Genomic DNA, 15619 nt, shown 5'->3' on the forward strand with positions numbered 1-15619 from the left:
AGCGATCAAGGGCCTTGTTACAGTAAGATGAGGAAGTAGTCTTTATCAATAGTTACTTGAGCGTTTTCTGATCTTATATAGCTATGTTTCCGGGATCTAAATAATGGACGCAACATGAACATGTATTACGACTTCCGTAACCCTCCTTCTTTCTCACACAAGTCATCGTCAAAGGCAACGCATTTTACCACAAGTTAAATACTCCATTCGGCACATCGCGTCGCTTCAATGGGCTAGAAGTATCGTTCCTTGTGACGTTCTAGATGGTACAGCCCTCGGTTTCATACACCTCAGCATATGTACCCGTCAGAACAGCTCCTAGCCACTCGAAAACGGCAGAGAGACCATAAGCAAACTCCTCCGAGTGCGTGCCAACCGAGTTCCTCTGGTACAAGATGTTGGCACCAACCTAGCAGTATCTCTCTATGAGGGCATCCGTGTCGGCAACCTTGCTAATTTCATCATTGATGGCCTTGTAGGCGAAGATGGGCCATTGAGGCACGCCGTGGTAGCCCATAATTCCATCTCGATTGATGATTCTTTGAAGCTTGGGGTCTCTAAATGTATCGAGACCATCTTTGAAGAAGTCGCCGATATCAACACCAGCATACGCAACACCAGCCTCGGGTGAAGTAAAATCCAAGGCAGCCAGAAACCCGGTCTTGTTGTACGGTCCCTCGGTCTTCAGCTTGGAGATCAAGTATTTCTGTACCTCGGGGTATTGACTCGTCAGGCCGAGGATAGCGCTCGGGGCCAATCCAGCGCCGTCTTGGCCGGTGATGGACTCGAGAACGCTGGTCACGTTGGGGGTCAGGCCTCCTAAGGCAGCGCCGACGATGGTCTCTGACAGTTCCGGAGCATATTGAACTGCCAACTCAGAAGCCCACTCACTAGCAAGGGCACCTCCAGAGTAACCCCAGAGAGCGACACGAGGCGAGGTGGTGTTCAGGCCCAGGCCGAGAGAGAGCACAGCACGGACCGAGTCAATGGTTGCGTGTCCAGAAATGACACCGGCAGTGAATGATGCCAATGGGCCTTCATAGTCTGGTACGGAGATGAAAAGCCCCAGTCCCAAGACTATGCCAAAAGGAACGCTGGTATCGGCATCATACAGCGTGTAGCTAGGGCTGGCGTCAACGTCGGCAGAATCGTATGGCACCTGGTAAGACAGGAGGGCAGCCTGGTCAAAGTTGCGTGCTGCAGTGCTATTGGGTCCCAGCTCTGGCACAAACAAGGTGGTGACGGCCCACGTGGGCTTGTACTGGCTATCAGTCGTCCGGTAAAGAATGTTGTACACGGCCGAGCTGTTGCCAGTGATCTTGGTCAAGTTGCCGGGCGCGGGTCGAAGACGCAGGACAGCGCCAGGCTCAGCATTCTCGAACCCGTCTGGTGCAGTGTACCATGGATCCTGACTCGGTGGGAGGGGGCCTGCGGAGGAGGATCTCTTGTGGAGATGGGAAGCTTGGGCAGCAGAGACAACGCCCAACCAAAGGCTCACGAGGGCCAGGACACGATGGAGAAGAGCCATGTCGCACAAGACGCTTAAGTTGACCTAAGAAACAGCAACAACAGGCTGGCAATGGCAGGTTTTTGTTCATCAAGGCCAACCACAATACAATGCCTCAATGACGCGAGTGAAGCATGGCTGAGCCGAGTGATCCGAGTCCGAGAAGCATGTCAGCCAAAGCTGCAGCTGCGGCGAGCTCAACTCGCACAGCCGCGATGTTGTTTGTCCTACGGATTTTACGGGAATGACGATATAACGGTGTTAGCCTCTGGGGCTAGTAGCACCTTGGCGAGGGGGCGACGAATCACGAACAAGCTAAATGGGGAGTTGATGAGATCAGCGTCGATCATGGACCCGATATGGAGCATCAGATTGGGGCTCAGGATTCAATGTTCCACTCATCCCGTCACGGGACGATCATCGCGGTATTTCCTACGGTACTTGGCGGTCGCTTACAGAGAGGAGGCTTAGCTGCCAAGCTGTCTGTGGCCAAGTCCGGGGCGGCCCCCAGAGCCAAGCTGGAGAAGAGGTTGGGGGCAGTCCAGAGCGGCATCATCCGTAGGGGTGATAGACAATGCCAGGCTCACCTCAGACATCTCCCAAACAAGACATGAGATTCGGACTTGTGCATGAACAAGGCCAAGGCCGTATGAGCGTAAACTGGGCAAGACATCGAAGCATGTACGCGAGCTTATTGTCTCATCCGGCTATGCCTATCACCGGGGCGAAAGAGCTTTGGCCTTATGTCAGAACCTTGTGTGGGACAGGGTATGCCAACGGAATTGAAGAAGGCTCTCGGGACATTGCCAGTGAAGGAACCAGTATTGCTTGAGACAGACACCGGCGTAGTCAAACACTGCAACTACCAGGGCATGTTTTCGCATGGCCTGAGATGTCTCACAATCCAGTCCAAGATTTGCAGAATCGAGACACTCGACCTGAGCTGTCGACTGTATACTCCGTACCCGTCGATCGTTTCCGAATGCGTGATCGTCAAAGTCCGGGGATATGGCATCGGAAACGTGAGTGCAATGCGATACGTATGCAAGCAACGTGGTTCGATTTGGTCGGGGATGCAGACTTAGGAGGTATTATCTTCGATTGAAGCGATCGCGGGGTGGCCAAGCTCACGGCTGAATGTGTCGTCGCGTGATGGTGTCGATGTTCAGCAAAAGGTTAAGCTGGCGAGGGCAGTGCGTTCCCGGCGTTCGACCCAATCTGTTACCATACGGGATCGATCTGCCAAGGCGAAATATGCGTCGCTGGAGGCGGTGTCGAGTGGTCGCACAGACGCGGTGGCAATGTCTTGCTTCGCGGGGCGTGACGAGGCTGGCAGGCTGGGCATCTATCGTTTGTCGATCAAATGATGCTTTCTTGGCGGCTGAAGTCAGTGTAACAGGTGCCCGATAGGGCTTATCGGTGGCTCGAGCCCTCTCGTCCGTGTGGCATACGCGTTTATCGAGTATCGCATCTTGTCGATAAATGGGTGGCTGGGACTTGGTGTTGAGGGTCGCGAGATTGACGCGTCGAGCGCGTGTTTGGTGCCTTTGTTCACTTCATGTGAATCAGCGTTGATGAACAGAGATCAAAGGCAGGAGCACAAAACAATGCAGAGAAGGGGAAGAGTGCTGGGTTTTAACATGATGGGATACCATGGATTGCGCCATATACCTAGCACTAGCTGCCAGTCACGAAAGGTAACATGGCGATGGCGAGCTTGGTTAGCTAGCCTAGCCAACCAACAGAGCCAAAACAATATGCAGTATCGCCATATCATAGGCCAGTCAATATTATTGTCGTTCAAGATAGCGACATGGCAGCCCAGATCAGAGAGATAATTCGTTGATTGCGCATCACCCAAATCTCCCCGCGTCGCTTCTTGGTAGTGAGAGTGTTATCACGTGGTATGCTCCATCGGGAGAGTTACTATCGATAAGCTCGGCAGCTGAGATCAGATAACTTGAGGTGAACACTCCAGCTTCAGGTTTGCTAAACGAATTAAATCATAGTCAAGTTTGAATGGAAACATTCTCGGGTTTTAGCTTATTGTGTTGCCTTTTCTTTTAGCCCTTGTCATGTGTTGAATCGCGTGCACTCAAAGCTACTCCATTCCACGCCGTAACCAACCCAAAATGTTCGCGTACCGCGGAAATATTCACGACAGTCATACACAACTAATAGACACCAGAAGATGGAGAGTTGAGATGTTAAAAACAAACAAAACTGTTTGCGAGAGCAATGAGAATCTTTCACAACAACTCTCTGACCACCCATTGAAGCATCATACACCCGTCTCATCCCGTTGTCACACATTACCCTACAGCGACGGATCTCTAGGGTTGAGCAAAGCTGCCCTCGAGCTGCTGACATTTTGCGGCATTTACCAAAGATTCCACCTCGGTTCTTCAGAGCCATCTTGTCCATGATCGCCCTCTCTGATCCTCCATTGTGTCATCCATGAGCACGCATTTCAAAGTCACGCTTGACGTACATGGCACATACAACAACATCGCGGCACTCATTCAGATCAACAACCCAACTGTAACTACGTAATTGCTATAGACACCTTGCAGACACTCGATATCATGTGTCGAGGAAACGGAACCGGGTGATGATCAGCCGCGCCACTACAAAATCCATTGTCGGCATCCTTTCAGCTGGTCAAGCCCTTCGATCTCACCCAACCTGGTTGATGGTTCTGGATCGTTCAACAACACACAGACAGATGGCTCTAGAACACTGAAAAGGATCGTCTAGATTTTCGTCACGATCATCCCTCACTAGCAGTAGAGCGATCGTGTACAGCCGCCGATCTTTGGCGCAGTGACATACCCGTACACACATATCAGCCACATGGCAAAGCAAGATGGTGGATGAACCGGACACTGCTTAACCAAGAGAATCAACAACCTTGATGCAATCCTCTGCCCAAACTGATCGGCCAACTTCGATCACAGACCGTCTCCTGTTGACTACGAGATAATCTCGCAGAGGCTATCCGCGGGTTGTCAGCTCCGGCCAGAAGACGCCACTCATTCTACGCTGCAAAAAGAAGAAAACAGTATTGGAACTAACTAACCAATGGTCGATGACTGGCCGGCTCCGTGGGCGAGTCTAGCCCCGTTTACTTGCGGGTAAGACCGGAGAGTCAAGGCCAGACGCCACAGGAACACTGTAATTTACCCCTGCCGAAAGGCGGAGGAGAAGATCCTTTGTGGCTTTGCGGTAGGGGCCGAAAACATAACATCCAATCACAAGGCGGAATCCAGAAAAATGGATTGGCCGTTAGGTCCCCGAGGCTGAATAAGGGGGCATTACTATTGGCATTTTGTTCCTTTCCCATACTTACAACCCCGCTTGCCCCTGAGTTATGCAAAAGCCGGTACTGATCTGAAGCCACTATTGATTCTTTTCTACTCCACGAGCTGCTGAGGATAAGGCCACCAACGGTCAGAGACAATGTCAAACAGGAGAAGAAGTGGGAGTGGCGGGTTACCTCGAAACCATGTGTTTGACCCGCTCCAGAGACGTCTAGCAGCTAGAGAAGCTCCCCTGATGTCTGCGAAGCCACACTTCGGATATTGTTTGGTGGTTGCAGGTGTAGCCGCCCTCCAGCTGTGCTCATCACTCACGAGCGGCCTCTTCGGCGAACTCGTCGGGTGACAATGAGTCGATCAATGTCCAGACCGACAGAAGCTACCAGGAAGCTATTGGAGCCACCAGGACCGCTACAAAACCAGCGCCAGCACATTGTCTGACATACGTAGCAAGCGTGAGCGCCTTGGGCTCCTCATAGCGGGTCCTCGGTCCCTCATGCTCAGAGACGTATGGTTAGAGCGACAGGCCGGAGCACGCTATTGCTTGGCTACTCGAGCCACAAGAGCAGTTCTCGCGACTTTCACGTCAAGGCGAGGGACCTCGGCCGTGGCGGCCGCCAGTCTGGATTCGCTGGCAAGTGGTTAGACAGTCGGCGTGAGTGCGGGATGACCAATCGGCAGCGATAGCAGGCGAGGCTAGCAGGGGCATCGCAAAGGCCCCAGCGGATTTCGAAGCTATCGAGACGATACAGTGACATGGCGTGGTGTGGCGCGTGTGGCCTCGATAGATTGATGAATAAGGCCAACATGCATAATATGCATAGAAATGACAGCCAAGGCTCGGCTCTCGGGCGGGAATGGTAACGCTGGGATCATTCAGCCCTGACCAGAGACGCCACGTGCCTGGACAGTGTCGACGCCTCGTCCCTGATGCGGTTAGTTGTTTGTGGGGACTGTACCTCCTTTTCCAAAATGGCGGAACAAGCACCCCGGCCAGCCAAGCATCACCCTCGATTTAGCCAATGCCGTGCATGCCCAGACTTGTTGGGCTGAGGGCTTGGCCAGTTGGAGAAGGACTTGGTGTTACGATCTGCAGCCGTCGGGCCATCGGGCGTTTGTTGTGAAGGAAATAAAATGAGAGGGATCTTGGGACAGGGAAAGGAGACGCGGTGAATAGGGGCAAAACATCGCCGGTTTCGAGGCCTCTCTGCCAAGCAAGAGATCTCGACCATCAACTCCTGGTGAGATTCTCTTGTAGCATCCAGGGCTGAGCACGACCCTGAATCTCCGAAGCCCCAGCCCCTCTCGACCAGAAGCTTGGGTCTGTCTTCCTCGATTGATGCATACCCCGTCGACGCTAGTGCTCCATGAAGCTATTGGCATGATCATCCTTGCTTGGGCCTCGCCCTGGGACCGAGCTCCTGCAGCCGACAGTCATCGGTGGCCCCGGGGCCACCGAATGGGGAAAGTGTTGGTCGAGATCTCGTTCGTGGCGAGCTGATGTATGGGGATGAGCTACGGACCCTGTTGGACCAGACCCTTGATTCGGGAAGCCGGCATTTGACCGGGGAGGACAAGCAAAAGCCAAGATAGGGCCAGTTCCTTGGCGGTGATGTTCAGGATCGCCCCCAGCATGATGTAGGTGTATGTAGGCTGGTGTCATTGCTCTGAGCCAATCGACGCATCATCAGGGTCCTCTGAGGGGACTGTGCCGCCCCCATCCGACTGAGATGTCTCTCCCCATCCTCATGGATCATGGAAGTTTTGTCTCATCCTTAATCAAGCCATATAGTACCGTGTCCATGGATTCTGTAGATTGGCAAAGTAAACAATCAACTGCGGTCAGGCCTAGATTTCAATAGCGTTTACTGGCGTGCAGACATGGTTTGCTCTCTTTCAGACCTAAATTTCAGCTTCACTCTGGCCGACTTCCGCATGACACGAAAGAAGCAAACTTGAAATTCACGCGGCATGTCCCTGGCGAATCAGATCAACCTCTACGAGATTGGTAGAGCACCAAGGGCGTCTGTGGCGCCCTTCCACGTTATTGCTTCTTTTTGCTCTCTAGCTTCCGCTAGCTAGACGTTGCCAACCTTATTAGCCTCCTTCACAACGTCCCGGCGCTTCGGGCCACCAGGAGGCTCTAGGCTTGGGTCACTATCGCTGGGGCTAACGCCAAGCTATCGAAAAAGGCTGGATTATTTGGGAACGGTTTCCAAATCCAGCTCATGCCCGCCGGTGAGGCTTCTGCTAACCCCTTCTCGAGCTCACTGAGTTGCGAGCGACAGTCACTAGGCGCCACCGCGGGGCTCTCTGCAGCCAGAGGGCTGGATCACAATGAGCTGGCGCTTCCAGGACGGTCTAGTCTCGGACATAGAGAGAAGAAACCCCCGCCGAACTAGTTGCATCACTCAGGGTCTAAATTGCCAGAAGCAATTGCCGCCTCATGATTATCGCCTTTTGGGCGGGAAAGGGGCGTAGATGGCCGTCAACTAGGTGGTGAATCTACCACGATGCATACAGCTTCGAACTTGTATAAGAAGCCCGTCTCCTTCTCTCTCATCTCAACTCTTCAGGCAACAAGCTTCAGTTCAATCATTGGTTAACAAATACCAGCAGCTCTTCTCTGGTCTTTCAAGGCATCCGCCCTTGCCAATTCTTTGTTTGCTCCCCACGACTCTCCCTCCTGAACATTCACCATGTTGTTCAAGGCTTTCTCTCTCAACCTGCTCCTGACCCTCGGGTCTGTGGCCGCCTCGTCCCTCAGCGAGCGCGACACCTCCTCTCTAGAGGCTCGTGTCACCTGCGGCCAGAACACTCTGAAGATTGGCGGCAAGTGTTACTGCAAGTCCATCGTCTTCAAGATGGACGGCAACGGCGACTGCGGCTGCGACACTGGCTACAAGGTGTCCGGCCTTCTCTGTATCGCCGACTGCCCTTCCAGCGCCTACGTGAACTGGAAGAACCAGTGCGCTTGCCGCAAGAGCTACCTCAAGTTCAAGGGTGGCGACTGCAAGTGTGACCAGGACAGCCAGACCGACGACGGCTCCAAGTGTACCGACATCTGCCCCGGCCCTCACAACAACTGGGTCAGCGGCACCACCTGCTCTTGCGATACCGACTTCATCCCTGCTACTTCTCCCGCTACCGGCTGTGTCCGCGACTGCTCCAACGGTGCTACTCCCAACGGCGATTCCACTGCTTGCGTGTGCACCGGCGACCACTTTGTCCTGAAGGCCAACGGCAAGGAGTGCGAGTGTGAACCCGACTACATCCCTGGTACCGGCAACGACGAGGGCAAGTGTGTCCCTAAGTGTATCAACGGCGCTACCCCCCTGGGTGACCACTCTGGCTGCCAGTGTGAGGCCTCTCACTTCAAGCTTACTGCCAACGGCCGAGAGTGCGAGTGCGAGGATGACTACATCCCTGGTACCGGCAACGACGCTGACAAGTGTGTCGCCAAGTGCTTCAACGGTGCTACCCCCCTGGGTGACCACTCTGGCTGCCAGTGTGAGGCCTCTCACTTCAAGCTTACTGCCAACGGCCGAGAGTGCGAGTGCGAGGATGACTACGTTCCTGGCACTGGCAACGATGCTGACAAGTGTGTCCCTCGATGCTCCAACGGCGCTACTCCCCTGGCCGACCACTCTGGCTGCAAGTGTGACGATGTCAACGCCCACCTTGTCAACAACGACCGCGAGTGTGCCTGCAACACCAAGTACTCCCTCGGTAGCGGCAGCCAGGCCAACACCTGTATCCCCGACTGCTCCAACGGTGCTACTCCCAACGCTGGCCTCACTGGCTGCGAGTGCAATGGCGCCAACATGCAGCTCACTGCCAACGAGCAGGAGTGCGAGTGCAAGACTCACTTCAAGCCCGGAACCAACGCTGATGCTGGCTCTTGCGTCCCTGACTGCGGCACTGCTACTGCCAAGACCGACAACTCTGGCTGCGAATGCCTCCAGCCCCACTTCCAGCTCAAGGAGAACCAGGTTGACTGCGAGTGCACTGCTCCCTTCGTTCCCGGTACCGGCTCCAACTCTGACAAGTGTGTCCCTGTCTGCGTTGGTATTGCTACTCTGAAGACCGACGGAAGCGCCTGCCAGTGCCCTAGCCACGCCCACCTGAAGACTGGCAACGTTGAGTGCGAGTGTGATACCAACTACAAGCCCACCACCAAGCCCGCCAAGCAACCTGCCTGCATCTACGACTGCGGCTCCGCCAAGCTGAACCCTACCTTCGATGGCTGCATCTGCGACAAGCCCAACACTGAGTTCAAGGACGCTGCCACTGGCTGCGGCTGCAAGGCTGGCTACACTGGTCTCTCCCGATTCGGCTGTGTCTCTGACTGCGGCACCACCGACGCCAAGTGGAACAGCGCCAAGTCTGCCTGCATCTGCAACGTCAAGGCCTACACCTACACTCCTGCCAGCGGCTCCGCTAGCGCCAGCTGCGCTTGCGCCAAGTCCACTGATGTTTACGAGGAGGGTGACGGTATCTGCCACGAGTCCTGCGGCAACGATGCCGACTGGAACAAGAAGGCCCGTGCCTGCATCTGCCGCAAGAAGGGCATGCAGTTCAACAACGGTGCTTGTGCTTGCCCCAAGCCCGATGAGCAGAAGTGGAACGGTTCCAAGTGTGTCCCCGACTGCGGTGACGACGCCCAGTACGACAACAAGCAGGCTCGCTGCGTCTGCCTCAAGCGTGGCCAGAAGTGGGCCAACAAGGTCTGCTCTTGCGATGCTGGCTTCACCTGGAAGAACCAGAACAAGGGCTGCGTCGCCAACCCTTCTTAAGAGATCACTCTTACGAGAGCGACTCCTGATTTGGGATTTTGACGGCCCACATTCATTAAAATGTCATGTTTCATGTTAATGTCAACCTTCACTTCTTGTCTTGGTTGAGTTACTGAGAGGGAACGGGATGGTTTCTTCGACTCACAGTACATAGTCTACACTCACTACTAAGAGCTATATTTACTTGCTAATTTACATTTTTGTGTTTTTGGAAACTCTTTGCCTCCTGCTCTCTGTGCCCTTGTAATTAATCATCTTTTCCAACCTTGTGACGTTTCTGTAAGTCTAAGAATGCACTCTTCAAGTTGAAAGATCCCGCTCCTCTTGTGCTGGATCGACTAGCACTGGCCGCTGACCTAACTATACTCTTGATGCAATTTGCGAGCGCCAAACGACACTGGCCCTTACTGAACCATCCCCCAAACAGCCTTACTTTCGAGTCAGGGATCGCCCTCTATCAAGACTTACTCATGTGGTATCTCAGTTCCTCGACCTCGCTCATAGGCAGACATTGAAATTGATGAGACCCTTGATAACTGTGAGCCAGGGCAACGTTCATTCTTGAGCGGAATGGTTATTGGTATATTTTGGTATTGAACTCCAAGTGAACACTGGTGACCAGAAGTTGCGAGTCTGTCTTGCCGAAACTTTCCCTCTATCATAACTCCCTCTAAACGCCATACGTAAATTCGCGATACTTCTTTTGGTAGTAGTACGTCGCCAGTCCGCCAGCAGCACCAAGTGCCAGAGGAATTGGTGCCCTACCTCCCGTCTTGATTATCCGGGGGATAGCAGATCCGGTAAGAAGGACGCTGTTTCCGAGGGCAAGCTCGGCGCCATAGTCCTGGTTGGTCTTGAGAAGGTAGCCTAGAGCACAGTGGTGAGTAAACAGGACAGCCAGTTGTCAACTCTCAAGGGAGTTTTCATACCGGCATAGGCGTACGAAACGCCCAGTCCTAGCCCCGCGACGAGAGAGGGTGTTGACCGGGTTCGCAGATAGCCGGCGGTTCCGCCAGCCGCCACTGCAGTTCGAAGTCAAGATTAGCCGTAGATACCCAAGAAGCGGCACAGATTGAGACTTACAAAGACCAGCAAGGGTAAAGGAAGGGTGTTCGGCCATGGTCTAGACTTTAATGGCACTCAATTGCACTCAATGACTTCCAGAAGATTGTTGCGTGATGGGAACTTGGGGCCAGCGAAGGGAGATCGGCGCGGTCAAACAAGGTGACTAATCGATGACAAGGCCGAATGAGTGGATGACGAGATTCGGACCTCGGGGTTGAAGAAAGTCCGAGCTCGATTACATCCGGTTGGTTCCGGAGATGGTTGGCCGGCATGATTGGACAGCTAGCACTCTAGCAATTAGCTCCCTAATTTGGCGAGTATACGCTAGAGCCTTAACAGAACGATCGAGATCTTGGGCATGTTTTGACGTTGAGTGTTTTTTCAGTTGATAACTTTACTTGATAGACGTAATAAATGATATCCTGATTTTAATAGCCTCTTTTCTTGATATGTCTCTAAGCTGAGAGCGTTTTGCCGTCTCCGAGGCGGAAAAGTCACATCAAGAAGACCGTCGTCCTTGAACCGCTTAAGGATAAACAGTACACTCTATTCTAGAGACGACTAGTTTCATATACATACTACTGACCTCGATACCTTATTGATAGATAAGAGAGTACTTGATGATGGCCTAACTATAAAGCCCACCAGGTGAGTTCCCTTCACCATCCCTTATCCAAGATGGTCAATCCCTCGTATCCCTGCCTCACGACTTCAGTGTCGACGAAAAACACGGCAATCGCCTTGGCCCTCTTGTGTTGACTGTTAGTCTCCCCCACCGTATGGTGGCAGCCGGGCTGCTCGATGAAGCTTTCTCCGACCTCGTACACCTTGGGGGGATTGCCGTTCATGCCACTCAAGATGTGTCCCTCAGTTACAAGAGCCATAACTGTAGCCCCACCATGGCGATGGGGAGGCGTAAAGCCATTTGGGGGGTACTCAAGCTCGAGAGCGATGATGGACTTTCCGGGTGCGCTTTTGAGCTCGTAGTCATAGAGCACCCGGACAATCTCTCGCGGCCGAGTCCTATGAGGCACATTGAAGTCAATACACATACAATAAACATCTCTTCTGATTGCAACCTACTGAGTTTCTTTGGCTTTGGATTCCATTTTGGGAGGTTGGAGGAGAATCCAGGCAATTGGATGAGCATATTGAGAGTTTGACCAACAATTATCATGGCTACTTAGTCGTACTCACTATTTATTCTTCCTGACAATGAGCCTTAATGCCGGATATTCCTAACGTAACCCATTGACCCTCCTCCTTCTCAAACTATTGGAAAAGAGTATCCGGATGCTGACTTGATAGTCAGGAACCGCAAGACGGAATGTGAGGAGGTTGATCGGAATCCCCACCTCAATTGCCGATTCCCCGTGTAAGCGGATTCCCGATGCTCCGCCCGGGTGCTCCGAGACGCCTGACCGGTGACCCAGTAAACAGTGGCATCTCTGACAACCAGATACTTTGTAATCTATTAGTGCATGCTATTTAAATCATGCTTCTCAAGCATTGGAAGTATCGGGTCAGCATTCATTATTCCTCCCACATTCTACCAAGAGTCATCATCATCAATCATCACTGCAATGAAAGCCGTTCAAATCCTGGGCGACAAATCATGCCCCAAAATTGCCACCAATCACTCTGTCAAGACCCCTGAGCCTGAAAACGACGATATCCTTGTCCAAGTCTACGCTGCTGGAATCACTGGCGACGAAGTTCTATGGCCTGAAGTCTACAACACCCCAACTCGAATCCCAGGCCATGACATTTCTGGCGTCATTTCTGCATTTGGCCCTGACTACAACGGGCCGTTGAGAATTGGCCAGGATGTTTTTGCATTCTTGGATGCAGACCGAGGTCAAGGTCAAGCCCAATACGTCATTTGTTCCCCCGACGAGGTTGCTCCGAAGCCAGCATCGATCTCACATGCGGAGGCGGCTGCGCTGCCGATCCCGGTTCTGACAGCCTGGGAGGCAATGGCTGAACACGGAAAACTTGAGCCTGATATGAAGGTCCTTGTTACTGGGGCTTCCGGTGCAGTTGGGATAATGCTCGTCCAATTTGTCAAGCAGGTGGTTGGAGCCCACATCATTGCCTTGGCCTCAACTCAACACCATTCAGCTCTTATGAAGCTTGGTGCAAGCGAAGTGGCGGACTACAATACTAAAAACTGGGAAAGACTAATCTCGGATGTGGATGTTGTCTTTGATACTGTCGGCGGGGATATCTTGGCCAAGACTTGGGAGACGGTCAAGGAGAACGGTGTCATTGTAACCGTTGGAGATCCGCCGCCGCCCTGGGCTTTTGGACGGGGAACAGCTGTCGAATCTATCGGGAATCCAGGCGTGAGGTATCTGCACTTCATCGTCTCTGCCAACGCGGAGAGGCTACGGAAGGCATCTGAGATGATTGATAGCGGGCGTATCAAGGCATTGGCCGTCAAGGCTTTCCCGTTCCAGGAGGCAGAACAGGCCTGGCTTCATGCCCAACAGAGAAATCGAGGACATAAGGTCGTTATTGAGTTTGAGCATGTCAGCCATGATGTATTGGCAGGGAAGAAGTATAAGGAGTAGGTGCCATGGCTTGGCTGATAGACTGTAGATTATGCGGTCAGCTGAAATAGATTGCTTTTTGTCCATTATCCTGTATGAGATGTGAGTCACTTCACATGTGTCTTTAAAGGCTCATCATGAATTACTGAGTACTTTGTAACAAGAGACCTCGCCGAATCCAAAGCTCTTGGCGGATGGGACCCGTACGTAATAATCGACAACACGGAAGAGATGCATCAACGTACAACGATGCGTGAGCGGCCGGCGGGCTATAATCATTACTGCCCTGTCCACCATGACATATCTGTTGCGAAATCACTGGAACTATACCATCCACATACTGTGTCCATGTTCGCAAGAGATGCCAGGATATCATCGTCACTGCTCAGGTGTCCTCCATTAGAGCTAAACGTCTCCTGTCCCTCGCCGCCAGAGAGACTGGGTACTCCAGTTGACTGGGGAGTATTGCTCTTCGTAGACTTTTGCCCTAACCCAAGCACATGCCGTGCAATCATCTGAATCTCCCGCACATTCCTCGCTGTTCTAGGCCATACCTCCCCCAATGTTTTCAAACACCCAATGGTCATGCGGATCTGATCTCTTGCTATTGCAAGCTCCTTTCCCTTGTGTAGGAAGTTGCACGCCGAGAGTAGGGCCAGTGTGCCTTCACTCACCATGCAAGTGATGAATGGAGTGTGATTGAAGGGTCGAGCCGGCAGTGCCAGGAAACGAATCTGAGCTTGTACTGATCTCAGGACACGTATTGTGTGTACGTTGATCAGATCTGGTGTGGGGGAGTCAGTGGGAGGGTCCCGAGCACAACTTGAGACGCTCTCGATGGCGTTGAACCTGAGGTCTGATAGAGGCCTGTGGAGGCCGATTGTTGCACTGAAAATATCAATCCTTAGTACCAATCCATGCCCTCAAAGGCACCTATAGCAGAGTTACGATGGAAGACTTACACATGAATCACCAAATGCGCTTGGAACATGAGCTCGTCAATTATTCCAGTCTTAGAAATGACTTGCTTGTCATCTTTAGGCAGTAAAAGGAGCCATGCATCAACGACAGAGTCGGCAGCTTCAATGACCTGCGTTGAGGCTTCTTTGATAGCAACTTTTGGTGCTATCGAGATTGCCAATGCTGCACATCGTACAGCGCCAATAAGATACGCGAAGGAAGAGAACGACGTTTCGTCGGAAGCGAACTCACGACACTCGAACTCTTCCATGGTCTTGGGTTCGGGGATTTCCTGTCTGGGTCTTAGCAAGGGCTACATCTATTATCACAATGAAGACAGCCACTTACCCCTGATTCATACTCGGATTCCTCACAAGGCAGTTCAACGGTAGCCTCAACATCCAGCGTCGCAAAGTTCATGGCGCCCAATGTGCCTGCGTAAAAGGCATCCACGATGAATAACATCCACCACGTCCGCCTCCAACACTCTACCAACACTGGGTCTTGACATCCATTCTCTGTGGCAAACTCTTGACGGGGCATTCCAAGTTGTAGGGCAAGCTGAACGGCAGCATCCATTTGCTGTTTTGAGTCTTCTTTGTATCCATGCCAGAAAAGCGCTATTGAATACAAGAGGCGGCATTGTACCATGAACAGGTCGTTTGGTGATGCTTGTAAGAAACAAAGTTCGACAAAGTCTTTGAAGGAGGTAGACCACTGCTTGGAGTCGTAAAGGTGACCGATGAACCGTACGACAGCGACCAAAGGTTTGAAGCTGACCTCTCTGGCTGGGTCTTGGCAAAGCTTTATCAAGTGTCTTTTAGGTAGGATGAAAGGATGGAACCTGTGGAAGTCCTTATAGTACAAGTTGACGAGAGCATCATGCTCGATGTCCTGGACTTGAACCTGAGGTGATGCTGGAGGTGTTGGGCGAGAGAAACCCTCACCAAGGCCGAAACCGCCTAATAAGCTAGGATTATCAGGGATTGTGAACCCAGGCGACAACAGTAGAGGCTCCGAATTCTGTCCGACCAGGGCCTGGGGCTGTGGGCTTTTTACTGGAGCTGGCTCAACGTCGCCCAGAGACGGTAGACCCTCTGCCGCAGCGAGCCGTTGACGTCGTTCTGCCAATGCTGCACGGTCCAGACCACCTCTGCGAGAGCGGGCGTAGAGACATTCCCTAGCAGCTTCAGCACATCGAGTGCATTCCGGTTTCTTGCCATCGCACTTGAGGTGGCGTGCGCGACATGGCAGACACGCCAAAGAAGAGCGAGTGGCTCTGCTATTTCGAGCTGGGACGTCGCTGTTGGAAGAACTCATTAGGCCGGGCTATGAGGTCATACGGTGTTGCTTTGGCCTGGGAATGATGTTGTCCGGTCTAACTTTGAAGGGGTTGAGTACGGGGACCCGGGTACTCGGGTA

The 15619-nt window shown here is 52.7% G+C and overlaps 6 protein-coding genes across 6 annotated transcripts; 2 read left to right on the top strand and 4 right to left on the bottom strand.

The window, feature by feature from the left end:
* Positions 1-46: 46 nt before the first annotated feature.
* On the bottom strand, positions 47-1528 carry NECHADRAFT_105602 (uncharacterized protein; the record flags this gene model as incomplete). The annotated part of the gene is made up of 3 exons (XM_003042345.1): positions 47-259; positions 290-409; positions 449-1528. The coding sequence occupies 3 exons, from the start codon at positions 1526-1528 to the stop codon at positions 185-187; spliced, it is 1275 nt and encodes a 424-aa protein (XP_003042391.1). The 3' UTR covers positions 47-184.
* A 5995-nt stretch (positions 1529-7523) lies between these two features.
* NECHADRAFT_86463 (uncharacterized protein) lies at positions 7524-9620 on the top strand (the record flags this gene model as incomplete). Its single annotated transcript, XM_003042258.1, has 1 exon — positions 7524-9620. The coding sequence occupies one exon, from the start codon at positions 7524-7526 to the stop codon at positions 9618-9620; it is 2097 nt and encodes a 698-aa protein (XP_003042304.1).
* A 576-nt stretch (positions 9621-10196) lies between these two features.
* Positions 10197-10796, bottom strand: NECHADRAFT_102000 (uncharacterized protein). Its single transcript, XM_003042346.1, has 3 exons — positions 10704-10796; positions 10550-10642; positions 10197-10487 (listed from the first exon to the last, which is right to left on the bottom strand). The coding sequence occupies exons 1-3, from the start codon at positions 10738-10740 to the stop codon at positions 10291-10293; spliced, it is 327 nt and encodes a 108-aa protein (XP_003042392.1). The 5' UTR covers positions 10741-10796; the 3' UTR covers positions 10197-10290.
* A 548-nt stretch (positions 10797-11344) lies between these two features.
* NECHADRAFT_86465 (uncharacterized protein) lies at positions 11345-11794 on the bottom strand (the record flags this gene model as incomplete). The annotated part of the gene is made up of 2 exons (XM_003042347.1): positions 11345-11708; positions 11769-11794. 2 exons carry the CDS (start codon positions 11792-11794, stop codon positions 11345-11347), a joined length of 390 nt encoding a protein of 129 aa, XP_003042393.1.
* Positions 11795-12268: 474 nt separating this feature from the next.
* On the top strand, positions 12269-13258 carry NECHADRAFT_97186 (uncharacterized protein; the record flags this gene model as incomplete). Its single annotated transcript, XM_003042259.1, has 1 exon — positions 12269-13258. One exon carries the CDS (start codon positions 12269-12271, stop codon positions 13256-13258), a length of 990 nt encoding a protein of 329 aa, XP_003042305.1.
* A 257-nt stretch (positions 13259-13515) lies between these two features.
* On the bottom strand, positions 13516-15517 carry NECHADRAFT_51686 (uncharacterized protein; the record flags this gene model as incomplete). The annotated part of the gene is made up of 3 exons (XM_003042348.1): positions 13516-14125; positions 14200-14489; positions 14546-15517. 3 exons carry the CDS (start codon positions 15515-15517, stop codon positions 13516-13518), a joined length of 1872 nt encoding a protein of 623 aa, XP_003042394.1.
* Between the last annotated feature and the right edge of the window lie 102 nt (positions 15518-15619).

This window comes from Fusarium vanettenii (genome assembly GCF_000151355.1).
Source record: "Fusarium vanettenii 77-13-4 chromosome 11 genomic scaffold NECHAsca_36_chr11_2_0, whole genome shotgun sequence".
NCBI classification, from domain to species: Eukaryota; Fungi; Ascomycota; class Sordariomycetes; order Hypocreales; family Nectriaceae; genus Fusarium; species Fusarium vanettenii.